This window comes from Gadus macrocephalus, chromosome 14, assembly GCF_031168955.1.
Source record: "Gadus macrocephalus chromosome 14, ASM3116895v1".
In the NCBI taxonomy this organism is placed as follows: Eukaryota; Metazoa; Chordata; class Actinopteri; order Gadiformes; family Gadidae; genus Gadus; species Gadus macrocephalus.
Window position 1 is genome coordinate 2,417,294 of NC_082395.1, and position 21,083 is coordinate 2,438,376.

At 49.1% G+C, this 21,083-nt stretch overlaps 3 protein-coding genes across 4 annotated transcripts in view; 1 reads left to right on the forward strand and 2 right to left on the reverse strand.

The window, feature by feature from the left end:
• Window positions 1-339: 339 nt before the first annotated feature.
• katnb1 (katanin p80 (WD repeat containing) subunit B 1) lies at window positions 340-11,824 on the reverse strand. Of its 2 annotated transcripts, XM_060071148.1 has the most exons (20): window positions 11,523-11,824; window positions 11,040-11,214; window positions 10,669-10,799; window positions 10,253-10,370; window positions 9,181-9,281; window positions 9,052-9,093; window positions 8,386-8,469; window positions 7,686-7,801; window positions 7,530-7,601; window positions 6,648-6,798; window positions 5,913-6,079; window positions 5,288-5,418; window positions 5,146-5,196; window positions 4,956-5,020; window positions 4,039-4,320; window positions 3,454-3,603; window positions 2,360-2,436; window positions 2,079-2,153; window positions 1,426-1,542; window positions 340-1,071 (listed from the first exon to the last, which is right to left on the reverse strand). In XM_060071148.1, exons 2-20 carry the CDS (start codon window positions 11,077-11,079, stop codon window positions 936-938), a joined length of 2,106 nt encoding a protein of 701 aa, XP_059927131.1. In that variant the 5' UTR covers window positions 11,080-11,214; window positions 11,523-11,824; the 3' UTR covers window positions 340-935. The 2 variants fall into 2 exon arrangements, with proteins under 2 accessions (XP_059927131.1, XP_059927132.1); XM_060071149.1 differs by lacking the exon at window positions 4,039-4,320.
• Window positions 11,825-12,867: 1,043 nt separating this feature from the next.
• On the forward strand, window positions 12,868-17,649 carry cog8 (component of oligomeric golgi complex 8). Its single transcript, XM_060070919.1, has 6 exons — window positions 12,868-13,048; window positions 13,134-13,471; window positions 13,808-14,015; window positions 14,515-15,333; window positions 15,683-15,851; window positions 16,982-17,649. Exons 2-6 carry the CDS (start codon window positions 13,143-13,145, stop codon window positions 17,434-17,436), a joined length of 1,980 nt encoding a protein of 659 aa, XP_059926902.1. The 5' UTR covers window positions 12,868-13,048; window positions 13,134-13,142; the 3' UTR covers window positions 17,437-17,649.
• A 445-nt stretch (window positions 17,650-18,094) lies between these two features.
• Window positions 18,095-21,083, reverse strand: part of LOC132472379 (BTB/POZ domain-containing protein 1-like) — a 5,876-nt gene continuing 2,887 nt past the window's right edge. Inside the window, exons 2-6 of the mRNA XM_060071985.1 lie at window positions 20,772-20,969; window positions 19,958-20,087; window positions 19,517-19,604; window positions 19,235-19,381; window positions 18,095-18,966 (exon numbers count right to left, since the gene is read on the reverse strand). Coding sequence (XP_059927968.1) covers window positions 18,808-18,966; window positions 19,235-19,381; window positions 19,517-19,604; window positions 19,958-20,087; window positions 20,772-20,969 — 722 coding nt within the window. The 3' untranslated portion in view covers window positions 18,095-18,807. The remainder of the gene's footprint in view (window positions 18,967-19,234; window positions 19,382-19,516; window positions 19,605-19,957; window positions 20,088-20,771; window positions 20,970-21,083) is intronic.

The window sequence follows — 21,083 nt, forward strand, 5'->3', positions numbered from 1 at the left end:
TTCCGTTTACTTCTATTGCAGCGCCAACATGCCAGCGACAGATACAAACCAAAGGACAATGCGGGCATCCATGTTTAACAAAGTAGCAAACCCATCACTAGTGTTACGAGTGACACCTGTGTTAGTCCTGACATTGTTAACTAGGCTACAAAGAACATTGACGATTCAAAGCAATGCAAGCCAAGTAGAGAAACGATACTCAATTCAATAAGCTCTCAAACCTACAGTTAATATCATGTATGAGGTTAACGTGTCTGTATAAGTAGGTCGGATATTGTCAACATACCAGCAACCCATCATATGTAGGGTACCCCCTTTATGCTCAACATAAGACATTCACATGTTCTACCATTTTATTAGGAACAAATAAAATCTTCATTGTCAACTACATTTAAAAGGAGCGCTTCTATACAGTTTCATCAAGTAAAAAATAATCCTGATAGATGTTTTAAATAACATTGAAGCATCAACTCGTCAGTGCCCAGATTTCAGCGCTTTGTGCGATCACGTGTCTCAGGAAGAACGGCTGTCCCTTACTTGTGTGTCTCACGACTCCACAGCATGTTTAAATTAAAACATGCTGTCCGAGCGATGACGAGTTGCGTTGATGTGTCCCATTTCCCCACTATACTACGCAAGGCCTTATACGTTTCTGATTGGCCGGCCCCACAGAGCCCCGCCCCCGACACACAGACACAGACACACATTTATACTGGCAGGATTCATTAGTGCCTCGATAACGACAGTGAAGCAGTGAGGCGTTTCTGACGCCTCCAAACGCGGTCACCACTGTCCATTTAGCATCGGCTCCCGGCCCGATAGAGACGTCGTGATTGGCTCCCCGAGGCTGCGGGAGGCGTGGCTGCGTGCAGCCGGTTTAAGGCCCGGTTCTCCTCTTTCTTCTTGTGGGATCAGTGTCAGTAGGCCGGCGGGGGTCAGTAGTCCAACGGGGCCAGCAGGAGCTGCAGCTCTTTGAAGGCACTGCCGTGGCGACCCACCTGGTCGGCCTTGGTCTTCACCACGTTGCTCAGGTTCTTCAGCTGCTTGAAGCACGCCTTGCACTTCTGGAGCCTGAGTCCGTGCACACACACGAGCGTCGGGTCAGTTCAACAGCAAATGGACTGCATTTATATAGCGCTTCTCTAACCATAATTATCATATTGTTTGTTATAACTTTTTCAAATTGAATTGAGGATTTCAATGCCACTTTGCATATTAAAATACACTTTGAAAAACTTATTTTCAAATATATATCATTAAATTGCATAATGAATTGTCATTTGCATAATGTAATGACCTATTGAATTGCAAATTGCATTTCCATTTGAATTTTGCTACATATATTCTTGCATACGCATCCACACACAGCGACGGCGGTGTCAGCCAATCAGGGCGACAGCCAGCTGAGAGGGCGCTGTCACTCACCGCTCCTCCCTGGTGATGTCGACGCCCACAGAGGGCGGGGCCTTCAGCGTCTCCGAGATGAGAGGCCAGAAGCGCTTCAGGATCAGCTTCAGCGACATGCAACCCGTCTGGACGTAACTGGACACACACACACACACACACACACACACACACACACACACACACACACACACACACACACACACACACACACACACACACACACACACACACACACACACACACACACACACACACACACACACACACACACACACACAGTGTTAGACGGTTGAGGGCCTGGGAACAGCACATTACAAATGACAAAAGCAAAGTAAAGCAAGCCAGTATCAACGGAGTGTTTATAAAAGAAAGATCATAGTAAAAAATGTTACGCAACCCTCCAGGAAGTACAGGCATTATCATTCCTCAACAATTGACTTCAGACGTCAGTCAAAGCGTCTTTCTGACAAAGTCGTCCTGCAACTCACTGACATGCAAATTCACCTGACCTTACGTAAGCCTACAGCAGAAATGTGATCTGTGTGTTTATCAGACACGTCGACACAGCTGCTGGTTTGAAGAGCTGCCGGCAGGCTGTTGATGTTGTTGCGATCCCAATCTAAGCGTGTTCATCCCTACAGCCTGTGGGAACACGAGACCCGCTCACTCACCTCTCATATTTGCTTTGCAGCAGCTCTTCAATCTGGGGGAGGATGGACGTACACAGGTCCAGCTTCCACAGCACCCTGGGACAGAAGCACGGTTACAGACCTGAGGAGGACTCGCCATGCAAGGCAAACACCAAGGGGGGGGGGGGGGGGGGGTGTGTGTGTGTGTGTGTGTGTGTGTGTGTGTGTGTGTGTGTGTGTGTGTGTGTGTGTGTGTGTGTGTGTGTGTGTGTGTGTGTGTGTGTGTGTGTGTGTGTGTGTGTGTGTGTGTCTCTCTCTCTCACGGTTTGAGGTTGACGATGTTGAGGAGGTCCACCACGATGGAGCGGTCGTTCATGGCCACCGCCATGTCCAGGCAGTTCTGGTGGGAGGAGCCAAAGAGAGACGCCGTCACAACGGAGACAGAGGGATGACCCTTCACTTCTACACACGAGTCATCGACTGCCATCACAGCAAACCCCCCCCCCCCCAATTGAAATGGTAAATGGACTGCATTCATGTCGTGTTTTTTTTAACCAGTGGACACTCAAAGCGCTTTAAAACATTTCCGAAAATTCACCCGTTCATGCACTCAATCACGCACCGACGGCGGAGTCAGCCACGCAGGGCGACAGCCTTCTCGCCGGGAGCAGTCAGGGTGAGGCGTCTCGCTCAGGGACACCTCGACACTCAACTAGCAACCTTCAGCCAACCCGCTCGACCTCCTGAGCCACATGCCGCCCTTAAAAAGGGACCAATCATCCACCAATGCAGGGGCTACCACTGCAGGACACTGCCTGGTTCAGTGAGGCCTGGGGGGGGTCTCCCCACTGGTGCAGGACACTGCCTGGTTCAGTGAGGCCTGGGGGGGGGGGTCTCCCCACTGGTGCAGGACACTGCCTGGTTCAGTGAGGCCTGGGGGGCTCCCCACTGCTCCAGGACACTGCCTGGTTCAGTGAGGCCTGGGGGGCTCCCCACTGCTCCAGGACACTGCCTGGTTCAGTGAGGCCTGGGGGGGGTCTCCCCACTGGTGCAGGACACTGCCTGGTTCAGTGAGGCCTGGGGGGGGTCTCCCCACTGGTGCAGGACACTGCCTGGTTCAGTGAGGCCTGGGGGGGGTCTCCCCACTGGTGCAGGACACTGCCTGGTTCAGTGAGGCCTGGGGGGGGTCTCCCCACTGGTGCAGGACACTGCCTGGTTCAGTGAGGCCTGGGGGGGTCCCCACTGCTCCAGGACACTGCCTGGTTCAGTGAGGCCTGGGGGGTCTCCCCACTGGTGCAGGACACTGCCTGGTTCAGGGAGGCCTGGGGGGCTCACCACTGGTGCAGGACACTGCCTGGTTCAGGGAGGCCTGGGGGGCTCCCTCTCTGCGTGTCGGGGGGGCCAGCAGCAGCCTCACCTTGACGTCCCCGCTGCCCCACACGGCCTTCACGGCCTCCAGGTTCTTCTGCCGGCTGCTCAGCATCACACACATGGTGTCGTGGCCCTTCTTGATCTGGGACTGTGCCTCCTCGTCCCCCAGCACCTCGGGCCCTTTGTGGAACGAGTTCTGGAGCGCAGGGGGGGGGGGGGGGGGGGAGAACCGGTTAGATCGTTACGGTGACGTCAAACGATCACAAAACTTATAGAATCTAGTTTTCGATTTTTATTCATTTTTTCTTTTCATTCAATGTTTTAAAGGAAGTGCAGAACAGCTGGATACATATCTGTACATTATTTTAGATTTGAACATTTTCTTTTTTACCATTTTGTGCATTTCTTTTTAAAGGCGAAATTTCAAAAGCAGTTCCAAAAACTCAGTTCCAAAGGATTTTTTTTTGGGGGGTGACACGCTGAACAAATACATCATGTTTTCAAACTCCAAAATAATTGTTTGAATAATCGTGATTTCACTATTGACCAAAGTCATCGTGGTTCTGATTTAATAACGGAGCAGCCCCAGGTGACGCCCCCCCCCCCCCCCCCCCGCGCCCCCCCAGCCCACCGGTCTGAAGTCCGCCACGTTGAGTCCGATGGGCTCCTTCCTGGAGGAGGGGATGATGTTGATGGGGGGCGGGGCTCTGGGCTTGGCGGCGGCCGTGGTAGCCTGGGGGGGGGCCCGGGGGGGCTGGGGCCCGGGGGGGGTTGGGTCGGAGGCCATGGGCCGGGCGGCCGCGTGTGTGGTCGTCGTGGTGGTGGTGGTGGTGGTGGGGCGCGGGGGGGCGGAGACGACGGTGGGCTCAACCCTCTGGACGGGGGTCGACATGGCGATGGGGGGCTTCTTTAGCTGGGGGAGGGGGATGAGGCTGTGAGGCTTTATACCATTGGTTCTCAAAATGCGGCCCGCGGGCCAAAGGCGGCCCGCAGAAACATTCCTGCCGGCCCTCAATGACAGACAGATGTAAGTATGTAAATAAATATATATATATTATTTTTTTTGTATTATTATATCAATATTAATTTTAACAAAAAAATATATATATAAAGAGAAAAGTCGACTCTCTCTAGCTTTCAATTAATTCCTGTTACATTTGTTAGTTTTAATCCGACTGTCCATTACTTTGAAAGGATGAACCTCAGCTTCGTGATTCAGACCTCACTTGACCTCACTCCCAGAGGTCCACGGTGCAATGTTTTTTTTCACCACTGGGATGCTGACGGCGTTTCCCGCCTAATTTTTGCTCCTTTGGCGGCCCCCGTCAAAACTTTGAGAACCCCTGGTTTATTATACCATAACACATTAAGTACCCCATATTGAGCACATCTGAGTCATGTCAAAACTGAACCATTCAGTTTCAAATTGCAAATTGCAAATTTTAGGATATTTGTTTGCATTAAGAATGCATCCTTCCTTCCACTGTTTATACTTATTTTAAAACGATAAGACGTCATACACAACGAACAACACCAAAACAAACCCACCTGTTGCTTATCAGGCATGGGGGTCATAGCTTCCTTCACCGAGCTGGCTCTCACTATGAAGGTCTCTGCAGGGACAGCACATTAACACATTGGTGTGCGTGTTAGCACAAGACAAACTGTTTTTCTGCAGACTATCAATAATAAACTCAGCAGATAAATGTGTTACGAGAAGGAAAATGTAGATCATCACCATCTTCCATAGGGGCAGGGAACAGGTCCCCGGGCTTGGGAGGAGAGCGCGCTGGAAGGGAACGAGAACGGGGAGTTTAATCTCATATAAAGTGCATCCATCTAAAGGGTTCTCATGGTTCTCCCCAGAGGAGGTCACCCACAGATGGCGTTCCTCGGCTGGAAGATCTCGTGGTAGTCGTCGGCGTTCCGGATCTCGGCAGCGGACTCGTTCTCCTCCTTCTCGTCTTCACTGCTGGGGCTGCGTCGTTCCGACTCTGAGCTCTGCTTCACTCTTGGAGGGGGGGGGGGGGGGGGGGGGAACATACATGTGTTACCGTGGAGACTACAGTATGACCAGGGGGCCCGGCTGTGTTACCGTGGAGACTACAGTATGAACAGGGGGCCCGGCTGTGTTACCGTGGAGACTACAGTATGAACAGGGGGCCCGGCTGTGTTACCGTGGAGACTACAGTATGAACAGGGGGCCCGGCTGTGTTACCGTGGAGACTACAGTATGAACAGGGGGCCCGGCTGTGTTACCGTGGAGACTACAGTATGAACAGGGGGCCCGGCTGTGTTACCGTGGAGACTACAGTATGACCAGGGGGCCCGGCTGTGTTACCGTGGAGACTACAGTATGAACAGGGGGCCCGGCTGTGTTACCGTGGAGACTACAGTATGAACAGGGGGCCCGGCTGTGTTACCGTGGAGACTACAGTATGAACAGGGGGCCCGGCTGTGTTACCGTGGAGACTACAGTATGACCACGGGGCCCGGCTGGGGTACCTCTGAGGGCCGCTGCAGGTGGTCATGGGTCGCTCGTAGCTGCGGCGCAGGGTGGACCCCTTGGGGGAGGGCTCTGTGGGCTGGACCACGGCGCCCCCGGACCTCTTGACCCTGGTCAGGTCCACCAGGTAGGAGGACACGTTGGTCTGGTGGTGGGACAGGCCGATCTGCGGAGCGGGGGCCCAGGGTGAATCATGGGGGTTTGGACAGCATATTGACGTACTGTCAAAACACCCGCTTCTGAGGCGTTGTCATGATATTTAACATTAACATTTAGCAGACGCTTTTATCCAAAGCGACAGTAGGTACGTCTGTCAGAAGAAAGAGAAACAACAATATATCGCTGTTGGTACAGTAAGGATGTTCAAAGAAACAAGTCCAAGCACTAACAATCGCTAGGTTAACCCATTCCCGTATACAACAAAGACAGCTAGGGGAAGATGCTATACGATGCTAAGTACTATTTTTAAGGACGTACAACATACAATACAATATACAATAAGAACAATAAGTGTGTACCACACAATAAGTGCGTATTGTGTGCGTTTTCCTGCCTCCTCTCTATTTACCAGCCTCAAATGGTGGAATAAGATCTCCCAAGGATCCAACGTAGATGGTCACTTATCGGTCAACATGTACAGATCAATCCCCATACATCCTATCCCCAACACACGCCCACAGCGCGCCCCCACTCCCCCCGACGGTGACCCATCGGCCCCCGGGGGCCGGACCCACCAGCTTGTTGTTGCAGATGGCCATGTCGGCCACCTTGCCCCAGCCCACGGGCACCACGTCGAAGCAGCGGTCGGGCTCCCAGCCGTAGACCCGCAGCGAGTCGGAGGCCCCGGAGTACAGGCAGCCACCGTCGGGGTGGAAGAGGACACACCTGGGGGGGGGGGGGGGGGGGGAGAGGACCACACTCAGACCACAGCCACCAAACCAGTCACCACACTCAGACCACAACCACCAAACCAGTCACCACACTCAGACACAGCCACCAAACCAGTAACCACACTAAGACACAGCCACCAAACCGCTCACCACACTAAGACCACGACCACCAAACCAGTCACCACACTAAGACACAGCCACCAAACCAGTCACAAAACTCAGACCACAGCCACCAAACCAGTCACAAAACTCAGACCACAGCCACCAAACCAGTCACCACACTCAGACCACAGCCACCAAACCAGTCACCACACTCAGACCACAGCAACCAAACCAGTCACCACACTCAGACCACAGCCACCGAACCAGTCACCAAACCAGTCACCACACTCAGACCACAGCCACCAAACCAGTCACCACACTCAGACCACAGCCACCAAACCAGTCACCACACTAAGACACAGTCACCACACTCAGACACAGCCACCAAACCAGTCACCACACTCAGACCACAGCCACCAAACCAGTCACCACACTCAGACCACAGCCACCAAACCAGTCACCACACTCAGACCACAGCCACCAAACCAGTCCCCACACTCAGACCACAGCCACCAAACCAGTCACCACACTCCCACTTGCTTCATTTCAACTTTCAGCTCAAATCTCCATTTTGTGAAACCAGTAAAGAATCATAAGAGAACTCTAAAGTGTCACGGTTCACACCTGACCGCGCCGGTTTCCACGTCGGACGAGCCGATCATCTTGAACTTCTCCAGATCCCACAGCTTGATGGTTCTGGAACACAGAGGACATGATGTAGCAGCGAGGGAACGCCACGTTAAACACAGGATCCACCTGTGGGCCAGAGCCCCGGGTTACCTGTCTGAGCTGCCCGATGCCAGCAGGTACTCGTTGGGGTGGAACTGGATGATGTTGACTGCGGCCGTGTGGGCAGTGAACTCTGTGATGATCTTCCCCGCGGTCACGTCCCACAGCTGGGAGACAGACATAACGAGCAGAGCACACCCAGTCAGGTCCTCACAGCTGAGAGACAGACATGACGAGCAGAGCACATCCAGTCAGGTCCTCACAGCTGAGAGACAGACATGACGAGCAGAGCACATCCAGTCAGGTCCTCACAGCTGAGAGACAGACATAACGAGCAGAGCACATCCAGTCAGGTCCTCACAGCTGAGAGACAGACATGACGAGCAGAGCACATCCAGTCAGGTCCTCACAGCTGAGAGACAGACATGACGAGCAGAGCACATCCAGTCAGGTCCTCACAGCTGAGAGACAGACATAACGAGCAGAGCACATCCAGTCAGGTCCTCACAGCTGGGAGACAGACATGACGAGCAGAGCACATCCAGTCAGGTCTTCACAGCTGAGAGACAGACATGACGAGCAGAGCACATCCAGTCAGGTCCTCACAGCTGAGAGACAAGACAAAATATTTAATCTATAATTATGGGCTCGCGTACTTATGCTTTATAAGAGTTTAATCTTATTTGGTCAACATCCATTTCCAAAACCTAAACAAGGCTTCCTAACTAAAGGAGATTGCAGATGTGGTTACCTTAATAGTGCTGTCGTCCCCAGCGGACGCCAGCCATTTGCCGTCTGGACTGAAAGCGAGATACCTCACCGCCTGACTGTGGCTCTGTAGGAAGCAACAACAAAAACCAAAGAGGGGTCGGCAGAGCACAAAAGGTCTGGTAACTCCATTAGTCTGAGAAGAACATCCCATTGAAATGCAGTCCCTGGAGACGCAGAGGGCAGAGGGCAGATGGGTAAAAGGGTTCTGGTTTAATAATACGGTTGTCTGTATTATTAAATCTCTGTATAAGAAAGAAGATTTGTGCTCTGAGGCAACAATAGATTGAAGCGTTTACCTTCCATTGAACCTAGCCATGATTTTTACAAAACACAGACTCAAAACATCATCCTTTGGATAAGGATTTAGACACACAGGAGACAGGAGTCAGACACAAGACAGTCGGTGTCTGGACGCATGCGACGCAGTAATCTGTAGGATTAGCTATTCAGCCGCCCGGCACTCACCGATAACAACAAGCAAATTAGAGACCAAATTAGCAGCAGGCTAGTAGCCAACTTGATGAGATAAACAAACCATAGATCCAAAAGGTAAACTGCTTACAGTACAAATTAATTTTAGGTGAAAATGTTTTCAATAGACATGACAGGTGTATCAATGGACCCGTTCCCATGGATACAGACTTACCTTGTACGTGAAGACACACCCCTTTCTCCGCACATCCCAGACCTGAGCGGAAGGAACCACAACAGCAAAAGGTTTAACTGGGGGAAACCAAGAGAAGGTTTACGCAATAGGACAGTCTTTAACACAAACCTTGATGTTTGTGTCCATGGAACCGGAGGCCAAGTAATCCCCAAACGGGTGGAAGTCCAGGCTGGTGATATTGGCCTTATGTCCCGAGAGAGAACGCAGGACTGAGAGGAATCACACAACAACACTATTTCACACAACTGACACAACCATCGCAGACCCAAGGCCATAGAAAGACTTAGAGCGTTTTAAAGAATGGTAAATGGACTGCAGTTTTAGGGCTGAGAAATTTGGGGAAATAATCTAATTGCGATTATTTTGACCAATATTCCGATTGCGATTTAATATGCGATTTATTTAATTTATTAAGTTCCTTATGTTCTGTATTATTCACTAAAAAAACAATAAATCATTCTTTAGTATGACCAACACAACATTGGAAGCAGTCAACATGTAAGCTGCTCTTGCCTTTAGGACAGGCCGAAGTGTTGAGATGAATTGATATGACATCTTTATTTAACTATTGAATTGTAAAAGAAAAATAAATCTGAATCCTACTGATCGCCATTCAGTAACGGTAAAACCCCCACCAAAAAATAGAAGAAAAAAAAAACACAAAAAATAATACTTTTTTTTGTTATTCATTTCTTGCAGCCTTTACGATTTGCATAACGTGTTCTATTACATCGCGATTTCGATTTGAATTCGATTAATCGTTCAGCCCTAATTTATAAAGAGCTTTTCTAACCAGTGGCCGCTCAAAGCGCTTTACAATGCTGCCCAACATTTACCCATTCATGCACACATTGACACACCGACAGCGGAGTCAGCCACGCAGGGCGACAGCCAGCTGGTCAGGAGCAGTCAGGGTGAGGTGTCTTGCTCAGGGACACCTCGACACTCAACTAGGAGGAGCCGGGACCCTGCTCTACCTCCTGAGCCCCATGCCGCCGTTATATCGATTAAGAAGTGTTTAATAAGGTACAGACAACAACAACAGACTTAGGCCCAATCCCATTTCTACCCCTTACCCCTTCCCCTTACCCCTCCACCTTGTTTTGAAGGGGGAAGGGGAAGGGGGAAGGGGAAGGGGTAAGGGGAAGGGGTAAGGGGTAGAAATGGGATTGGGCCTTACTTTTGGCGGCCTCCAAGTCCCAGACACGCAGAGATCCGGACTGGGAGCCAGCCGCCACCTGCTCCTCTGAACTGTTGAACTGGATGCACTCCACCGGGTTGTTGTGGCCAGTGAGACTCTGACGAGAGGAACACAAGCCCATGACTAGTACAAAAAGGCATGTTCAAAAATACATGCATATAAATGCACATGTAATAGCACTCAGAATTGTGTAGCATCTTATCCTAGCTATCTTTTTTGTGTTCGGGAAATGGGTTAATCTAGTGGTTGTTAGTGCTTGACACTGTTTTATGAACCTCCTTACTATACCGACAGCGATATATTGTCGTTTCTCTTTCTTCTGACAAATGTAGTTATTGTGAGTCGCTTTGGATGAAATGTAAAATGTAAATGAAACAGCTGTAGGGTAGCCTTACCATAATACAGTTTGATTTGTTGACACCCCAGATGTTGACCTTGCAGTCCTCCCCTCCAGTAGCGAGCAGACGGCCTGAGCTCTTCCCCAGAGCCAAGCACGACACGTTACTGGAGTGGGCCACAAACTCCTCTGCAGGAACACACACACACGCACACACACACACGTGTTTTAGCTCATCGCAAAGCAACCAGACACACTCGAGAATCCCAGCTCAGTCTAGATTTATATAGTAGAGTATAGTATAGTTCTAGAGTAGTGTTTATACACCAGAAGTGATATAGTATATACAGTGTAATTATATAGCATAGTACTCAATAAGTCCCAGCTCAGTAGTAGAGTTATATCATATAGTACAGTGTGTATACTCACGCAGTCTCCAGGAGGTCTTGGTGGCGTGGGCCCCAGCCATGGTGCCAGAGCGGGGGGGCTTGCGTCTTTGTTTTAAGGTGTATTAAACGTGACCCCTCTCATTAGCGTCTTGGCTGATCGGGATTAATGGCAACAACATCCAGTCCTCCAGTTCACATACTGGAGGAATGTGGACCTACAGGAGAACCAGAAGAAGACAACTTCAGTCAGTATCACTACCAGGTCATCACGTTCACACTCACTAACAACAACCAGAAACTAATAACACAATTTAACATCCAGTCGACAAGTGAAGTCGACACATTATTTAGTGGAGTGATGAACTGTCAATCAATGAACTGTCAATCAGCCTGAGTTAGCCAAACTACACACACTCCAGTAAATCCGTCCTTATAAATATATATTTACACATAACTCAATGTTCACCATGCCACCACGTCGCTCTTTTGGGTTATATACTTTAAACAGACTGTTAGTTTGTACCTTGGTGAGGAGTTTGGCTCACTGTCCGCGGCTACTGCGTTAGCTCGCTAGGCTAATTAGCCTCTTCGCTAACTTTGAGTTAGATTCCTGTAGTTTGGTCCTTCACCTCCGACCAGATCCTCAGAGTACATCCGTGGTACCTCTTCAGCGGGAAGCCGGTTGTTGTTGACTTGTTGGTAAACAGGTGTTGTGCGCCGGAGGAGAGACCACAACAACACAACAACACAACACCGTCCCGCAGCTTAGCAACTAAACACAAGCCGTCAACGACTTCCGGTTATGCCCAAAAAAGGGCATCGCTGCAGACAGGCTCAGACATATCATATCCATTTTAGACATATATTATTTGTTAGACAGTCATTTTAAGATTTGGAATCATCCAATGTGATAAAACAAACGAAAACTTAGCACACTTTGGAATGCAACATGCATCAGGATACAGAAGGAAGTTGACTTCCACTGTGTGCGTGTGCGTGTGTGTGTGTGTGTGTGTGTGTGTGTGTGTGTGTGTGTGTGTGTGTGTGTGTGTGTGTGTGTGTGTGTGTGTGTGTGTGTGTGTGTGTGTGTGTGTGTGTACGCGCGCGTGCATGTGGGTGCGGGTGTGCATGCATGTTTTTTTATTTTCTGCAATAATTCTTTGTATTTTGCCGTACAACTATTGATATGCATATTTATGTTTTACAATTGCAATTGTATTTTTATTATAATGTTACTTTTTGTAAAACACAATGTGTTACCCTTTAATATGCATTGTATTAATGTGCTTTATGAACCATTAAAACGTGTTCCTCTGGCATTCATTTTAATTGCCTTGGAGTGTTGTGAGTTCCAAGCTAAATATTGTTTGATGCCTAGACTACCATCTACTATCATATAATGGTTTGATCCTATTCATGTTTGTCCTTTAAAATCCTTTAAGAGCAACAATGGTTTATGTTTGTGGTGGTCAACAGGTTGTTAATTTAATGGCCTCTGTGGCTGGCTGTGAACAATGAAGTCTGTCTCCTATTTCATACTATCCTGATTCAGGTCTGGCTTTGATTAAATAGTTTGACTAATCCATTCAAAGCAAAATTATTTTAGCATTGTGTCTATTGTTGGTATCGTAGCAAATGGGATTGATATACTTTTCCCAAGTTCTTGACACAGATGTCGAATCAATTAGTATTTTGAATATCTTATTTTCAAGGTGGAGACCCCATGACCTTTGAAAGGAAGGGACGACTACATTTTAACAGTACACATTTAAAAACGTACACTCAAATGACTCGGTTGGCAGAGTGTGGTGCAGACGTTTATGTGGAGACAGATCCCAGTACCATGTTGTTTATTGAACAGGCTCCTGGGAGCCTGTGGGGGGCAGCACCGCACACCAGAAAATAGGAGCGAAGAAGAAGAAGAAGAAACCCGGAAGTAAAGAAAACCTCCGTGACTGATAAATCAATCCGAGGAATACCGATAGATAACAAACATCCTGCTGCTTTGAGGGTTCCAAACCCATAAGAATCCCCCGTGTTTTATGAAAGGTACCCCGTCATGTCAAAAATAATTAATTAATATTATAGTGAGCGTCTGTAGAAAGCGTTTTACTGAGAGGCTCCACTACCACAGCAGAGGGCGATGGAGCCTGTGGACGTGGAGGACGAGAGCATCCTGGCCTCGATCTTCAAAGACAGCTTCCCGGACAACTGGCGGGACAACCCGGACTTCGCCGCCTACCTGTCCGAGCTCAGCTCCTTCGGGGTGGAGAAGCTGAACCGTGAGCCCGACCGGCTGTCGGAGGAGAGAGCCCAGATCCTCCAGCAGACGCGGGAGCTGGCCTTCTCCAACTACAAGACCTTCATCCGCACGGCCGACTGCACCGAGGAGATCTACAGGGATTTCGGAAGAATAGAGAGCAGCGTCTCCAAACTCCTGGACAAGCTGCCGAGTTTTGGGGAGAAATGCAGGTCAGTGATGATAGGCAATGCATGTAATAACACATGAAGAGTTTTGACAGTATGTGAGTTTTTTGTTCTGACACTTGTGTCCTGGCTAAAATCGCTCAACCAGGGTCATTCAATCTGGCCCCCTAATCATCCTCCAGGCTGACTCATTAATAACTAACTCTCCACCTCAAGCTGGTGTTTGGTGAGCGTTCTGGCGCATATTGGCTGCCGTGCATCACCCAAGTGGGTGCTACACATTGGTGGTGGGGAGTGAGGTCCCCCCCCCCCCTTCAGTGTAAAGCATCTTTGAGCGAGAGAAAAGCGCTATATAAATTCAATCCTTCTTTCTTCATCCAGGGGGTTCATGAAGGAGGCGGAGCAGATCGGGGCCAGCCGGCGAATGAACAGCCTGACGCTGAATCGTCACACTGAGATCCTGGAGATCCTGGAGATCCCCCAGCTGATGGACACCTGCGTCAGGAACGGTTACTACGAGGAGGCCCTGGAGCTGGCTGCGTACGTCAAGAGGCTGGAGAAGAAGCACTCCTCCCTGCCAGTCATCCAGGTTAGGGCCACCAAGAATCAGACCACCAGAGAACCCACTCAGGTTTAATATTTCGGGGATCAACATGTAAAATTGTTTCACATAACAAAGATTATTTTGGTGAAAAATCCCTTCTTTTAATTGCATGTGACACAACAGCTATGTGTTTTAGCCGAGCTATCTTTGTTGTCTACGGGGAATGGGTAAACCTAGCGATTGTTAATGCTTGGCACTTGGTTCTATGAACATCCTTACTGTACCCACAGCGATATATTGTTATTTCTCTTTCTTCCGTCACATTTCTTCTGACTTATTGTAAGTGGCTTTGGATAAAAGCATCTGCTAAAGGCCCTAAATGTAAATATAAAAAACAGATAAACACTGGCCACTGCCATCTCTGAATGTCTGTATATGTATGGGGTATCGGCTGATTCGATGTCGGGCTGATAAATAGGAGCATCCCTAATGTACCCCCCCCCCCCCCCCCCCCCCCCCCCCCTAACCCGGTGTCTGTCCCCAGGGCATCGTCCACGAGGTCCGCCAGTCGTCCCAGCTCATGCTGAACCAGCTCCTGCAGCAGCTGCGCAGCAACTCCCAGCTGCCCGTCTGCCTCCGGGTCATCGGCTACCTCCGCAGGATGGACGTGTTCACGGAGGCGGAGCTCCGCGTCAAGTTCCTCCAGGCGCGCGGCACCTGGCTGCACTCCATCACCGGCGCCGTCCCCGCCGACGACCCCTACTTCCACATCACCAAGACCATCGAGGCCTGCCGCGTGCACCTCTTCGACATCATCACCCAGTACCGGGCCATCTTCAGCGACGAGGACCCCCTGCTGGCCCCCGGGGGCCAGGCGGTCAACGAGGGCGCCATCTTCCACGGCTGGGTGGTGCAGAAGGTGGCCGAGTTCCTGGAGACCCTGGACCGGGACCTCCAGCGCGGCGTGGGCAGCCGGCTGGAGTCCCTGCTGGGACAGTGCATGTACTTCGGCCTCTCCTTCAGCAGGGTGGGCGCCGACTTCCGCGGGCAGCTGGCGCCCTTGTTCCAGAGGGTGGCCGGGGAGACCTTCCACCAGGCCATGCAGGAGGCGGCGGACAAGTTCCAGGAGGACATGAACCACTACACCCTGATATCGCTGCCCTCCATGCTGGGGGGCGCCATCCCGGCCGTGGCCCCCAGCACCCAGCCCGGCACCCTGCAGCCCCCCATGTCCCTGCTGGACTTCCAGCCCCTGGCGTGCTTCCTGAACCACATCCTGACGGCCTTCAACGACCTGCGGCTGTGCTGCCCCATCGGGCTGGCCCAGGACGTCGGGCTGTACCTGGAGGACGCCCTGATGAAGGTAACGACGAGGACTCACACTTTGGATTTTACAAAAAAACAGAAAGCCACAATAGGTTTAATGCTGGGTTGTTTGTGACATAAACAAAAGCACGTCCACCTAGATGTTGTTCTTGGTTTGTCGGCTTATGTTCAGCTTTTTTGTTTTCCTTTTCCTTTTTCCTTTTGTTTTTGTTTTCCTGAAATCACAATTAATTAGTTTTTCACTCTTCATGGCCATTATTTTGCTCCATTAAGATGTCGCTGAATCTCGTACTGACGAGATTCTGCTTTGAATACATTCTCTCTCTATCTCTCTGTCTCGCTCTCCCCCTCTCCCCGTCTCTCCCTCTCTCCCCCCCCGCCCTTAGGTGACCAAGCTGATCCTGGTGTTCCACCGGGCTGAGGAGACGGCCTTCAGCGTCCGGGAGAAGGAGCTGTTCGTTCAGTTCTGCTGTGCGTATGCTGAAGACCTGGTGCCCTTTCTCAACCGCTGCCTGCAGGTCCTCTTCCCCCCCGCCCAGCTGGCCCTGATACTGGGTAAATACCATGGGGAGGGTTTTAAGATTTATTTTCCCGTCTTGTCTGCAAAGACGATCCAAAAGGCAATGTTGAGTGTATGTGAGGATTTAAAGAGACAAACTACACATGTAGCTCGGCTGTCTGGTAGTGCCTTTGAATAATAATGACAAGTTCACAGTATACAATCAACTTAAAACCGTATTGATCAAATTCCAACCGACCCTTAGAACCTTGTCACACATAAATCACGTTTTCATACATCCACAAACGTCAACATTTGGGAGAATACATTTTGAGTAGGGCCCGACCGATATTGATTTTTGAGTGCCGATGCCGATTATTTTCAGAGAAAAATTACGATTACGATTTAATCGGCCGATTAAAAAAAAAAAAAACATATAAAACGTAGTTTTTGATACCTTAAATATACTTTAAACACTTTTGACGAATATGTGAATTGAATGCAGAACCTTTGAGTGTTTTAGAATACATTTACAGTCAAAAATGAGTAATGTAAAATGTAAAATAAATAACTAACTCCCAATGTGCTGCGCTCGTGAGCAGTGACTAACACGTGCGTGCTGAGCAGTATGGTCTCACCGTTAGAGTCTACAGTATAACAAATTAACATGGCCTGGGACCTAAAGAAAAACAGGCACAACATGCTCAAACAACGCGTCTTGTGTACATTGGTGAGGTGAGCGCGCAGCTGCCTGCTTTCATGTTGTACGGTAAAATTCAATCTCCTCTTTTTTACTCCAGCTAAAGTTGTTAGTTAGCAAGGCGAGTAGGAGCGCAATCTGCAGGACACTAATCGCAATAACATTTATAAAAAATAAAATAAAAAATCGGTTGTAATCTGCGTCTTTTTGGCCGATGCCGATTATTTTCAAAAAGGCTATAATCGGCCGATTAAATCGGCAGGCCGATAAATCGGTCGGGCCCTAATTTTGAGGTTATCCATTCTGAATCAAGAGCCGTCTAATTCAAACCGTGAATTGTCCTTTTATGTTATTCTAAGGAAAGGCAACTTAAATATCATTCACTTTGACACTGTAAAGACCATTTTGAAAAGCATAACTCTGGTAAATGTTGTTATTTCTTCTGGAGTTCTCTTCATTAAGCCTGACCGTTTCCCCGTCCACCAGGTGTACCCCCGACCCAGGTCCACAAGTACGGCAGCCTGGGCTGTATGGACGAGGACACCATCCTTGCCCCGCTGGACTTCCTCCTCCCCAAGAGAGAGATCGTGGTGCCGGCGGAGGACTTGAGCGCCGATCTCAGTAGCCCCACCTCCTCGGAGGCCGTCACCATCCAGGGACCCACGGAGGAACCTAGAGAGGAGCCTCGGCCGGAGGTGGACCTGACGACGGACCAGGGGCCCACAGAGGAACCTCACCCAGACGCAGACCCGAAGACGGACCCGGGTTCCTCAGAGGAGCTGAAACGTTCGGAACCAGCGACCGAGGACTCGGATAAAGATTTCTACGACCCAGAGCTTGAGGCTATACTGAACGACCCGGGGCCAGGGGTGCTTGATGACGACGACGACGACGACGACGACGACACAGTGACGAACGATGAGGAGATCTCCTTTGAGTGATGGTCATCCCCGGCCCTCCATACTGACTCTGCTCCTTGGAATTTAAAAACATTGCTTGCAAAATATATGGGATATTAGACATGTTTTTTTTTTAAATATGGGAAATAAAATAAAACTAATATTTATTGTGGTTTTGGGGCTCATTTGAAATCCTCTGTATACAAGTTTACTGAGATCATTGTAAATAAAATATTCCATGATTTTATTTGTTAATCTAACAATTCCCTGTCAATTCCTTGACCAGATCATTTACATGACGGTATCATGATCTATCCATATCTACATTACCCTGGTAATGAATTCAAGATCAACCAGCCCTAATAAACTATTGTACTTAACATTCAGGCCAGGTGTGGTAAGGTGCAAAATAAGTTGTGCACATCTGGAGTTTTATATATAGGTAATATTTATACTGTGACTAAACACGAACGTTTTATCGTTAAAAAAAATAAGTCTCTAAAGTACTAGTAAGGTCTACTCTAGAAAGTAGTTGACAATTATAGCGCACCGTTGATATGGCGCTTATCTTGTCGATAAGTGGGATCTTATGGCGCCACCTAGTGACAAGAATACGCATCCAGCTCTTCAGCAATTAAATAGGGAAAACTAAACTCGGTTTTGTTTAAATTTGATAAAAATATTGCTCATTGCAAAAATAAAGTGTCAAAGATGGTTTTATTACATTTTAAGTGCTTAGAAAACAATATGGCATCATAAATTAGTTTGTACCACAAGCAATCTCGTACCAGTATATACACATTGAGCCGCATCCATGGACTAAAAAACACTTAAACTACAGCTGAATGAGTGATGCTGCTGGTGCACATATAAAAAAAGAAAACGTGTCTACAGAGCTTCTGAGCTGGTCTGCAAAGACGATCCAAAAGAATAAGACAAGGCAATGTTGAGTGTATATGAGGATTTAAAGAGATAAACTACACATGTACCTTGGCTGTCTGGTCGTGCCTTTGAGTAATAATGACAAGTCTACAGCATACAATCAATTTCACCTCCAACCTAAAACCAAAGTATTGATCACCTGCAAATTCCCACTGGCCCTTAAACTAAAGCAAATTAAACCTTGTCACCCATAAATCCCGTGTTTCTGTGACTAGTTTTGCATGATATAAAAAAACGAAACAATGAACATACATCGACAAAAAAATACAATCAAAAGAAGATGATTGGGGAGAAACACTACAGTTAGACATAGCATCCCATCCACAAGTAGAAACACACAACTCTGGAACCGTCCACATGGATGTGGAGAGCCAGGGTCTGTCTAGCCCTGCAGCCCCCACCGGCGCAGAGGCCCCCGGGTGGGCTGCCCCCACCCTGCCCTGCCCTGGTGGGGGGGCCGACTGGAGGACATCAGATGTAGTAAATGATCTCGGGGATCTGGCCGTCCTCTACCGAGGTACCGTTGTTGTTGCCTGGCGAGCTGAAGAAGAAGAAGGTGGTTTTGGGGCCGGGCCCCGACTCCTGGCTCACCTTCTTCAGACCTTTGGTACCGTAGTGGGAGTCCGGACCCTGGGGGGGGGGGGGGGGGGGGGGGGGGAAGGGAATGCATTGGTGTCGCCACAGAATTCCATAGCATTGACATAAACTCTGAATAAGGACGTTTACGCAAAAGTAAATGAAATACCTTTCTTAAAAAAGGCTTTTCGAAATAAAGCTTCTAACTTTTATTAACAATGATCGTATCCATTTCAGCACATTTAACAAGTTCCTGATCCTCCATCCTCATCGTGGATGGGGGGGGGGGGGGGGGGGGGGGCCCAGGCGGGCGTTCACCCACCTTCAGCGTGGCGCATGCGGTGTAGCTGACGTTGGGCAGGATCTCCACGGGCTCCTTGAACATGACCCTGAAGGTGCTGGCCGTGCCGTCGCAGCTGAAGCCCGTGTCGTTCTGGCCCAGCGTCTGGCTCTTATCACTCTCGATGATCTGGAAAGGAAAGCTAAATCAGTCTGTGGAGAAGGGTTTGAAGGGCGTGTGTGGCTGCTGCTGCTGCTGCTGTTGTTGTGGGGGGGGGTGCGGGTGTCTTTCCTCTCGGTGTGCGGTTGTCACGTGGAGGTTTACCTGAATGTTGACCTGGTAGTCGTTGGGTCCGTGTATTGAACCGTATAAGCCAAACCCAACTACTGATATTCTTCTATTGACATTAAATCTGGAGGGAGAAATTAAAATGCATACGTTAGTATGTTTTTATTCACATTCATAAATGGATTGGAATTTTGTTGAATACACCACATTTGACGTGTTCATTACAATACACCAAATCAAACTTCCGATAATACCATGTCCACATTACAGACATCAATCGTGTAAAAATCGGCTGAGATTAACGCCCAATCCCATTTCTACCCCTTACCCCTTCCCCTTACCCCTTCAAAATAAGGGGGAGGGGTAAATGGAAGGGGTAAGGGGTAGAAATGGGATTGGGCCTAAATTCGAAACCTTTAGGTCTCAAAATGCCTCCAATGTGCCCGTGATGGAGGCTACCTGGGGCCTGGGTCTCACCTAATGCGGTCGCTGGTCCCACTGTATCCCCATCGACTCTCAACCTGCTGGAATCTACTAATACTGCACTCCTTTCCCCTGAGACTGCAGCGGGGCCTGTCATTGTACTCAACCCGCGGTTTGGGGTTTACTGTAAAGTGGAGAAACAGATTTACCACCTCCCGATCGAACAATATTCCAGACTGGGCAGGCCCTGTTGCACAAGGAAAAATATATAACTGGTTTCTACCGGTGTAGTGTTTTGGACAGTTCAGGTTTATCAAATACAAAACAAAGATCTTCATACATACACATCATCCAATCACAAAAAAAATGACAGCTCTACAACAATCCAACCAAAGGAGGAAACCATCCAAACTAAAGCCCGACCGATATATCGGCTGGTCGATTTTTTTCGACCGATAATGGCCTATCAACGATGTTTGCCGATATGAAACGGTGTTGATATTTAACAAATCGGCCGATACATCGATATCGGTCCTTTTTTTACTCCCTACATCGGTATCGTTATCGGCTCCTAAAATCCAGTATCAGTCGGGCTCCAATGTTAAACAAGGAGATCGCTGCAATAGCCGTTTCTGATTCATTTGGACCAGATAGCTGAGCGGTCACATAACTGTGCCACGTCAGCTAGGGCAGAACAGCATCACGTTGCACCGGTTTGAACCAGAAAGAGCTATCGCAGTGTTTGGTGACATTCCTCTGGTTGGATTTGTGTGATGAATTGCTGATTCACACAATCAACAGACTAGTGAGTGATGAGAGTGTTAATATCACAGAAAAATTTAATGAAACAAAATGTGTATTTATTTACCTGCCGCGAACTCCTCCACGGTCATGAGCGGGAAGCGGATGAGGGTGAGGGCCTTGCCCAGAACCTTCTGCTTGTTCTCCGCAGTGATCGGCAGCTGCTGCCTGAAGCACTCGGCCTCGGACCAGCGCACGACCGCCCCGAACAGACGGCTCTCCCTGATGCCCAGCGTGTCCCTCTCCAGCACCGCGCACAGAGTGTCTGCACAGACACACACAGCGACGTTATCGACACAACTCAGTCAGTCAACACACAGCGTCGTTATCGACACAAGTCAGAGTCAGTAGAAAGACGGACTGCTGTCATAGAGACACA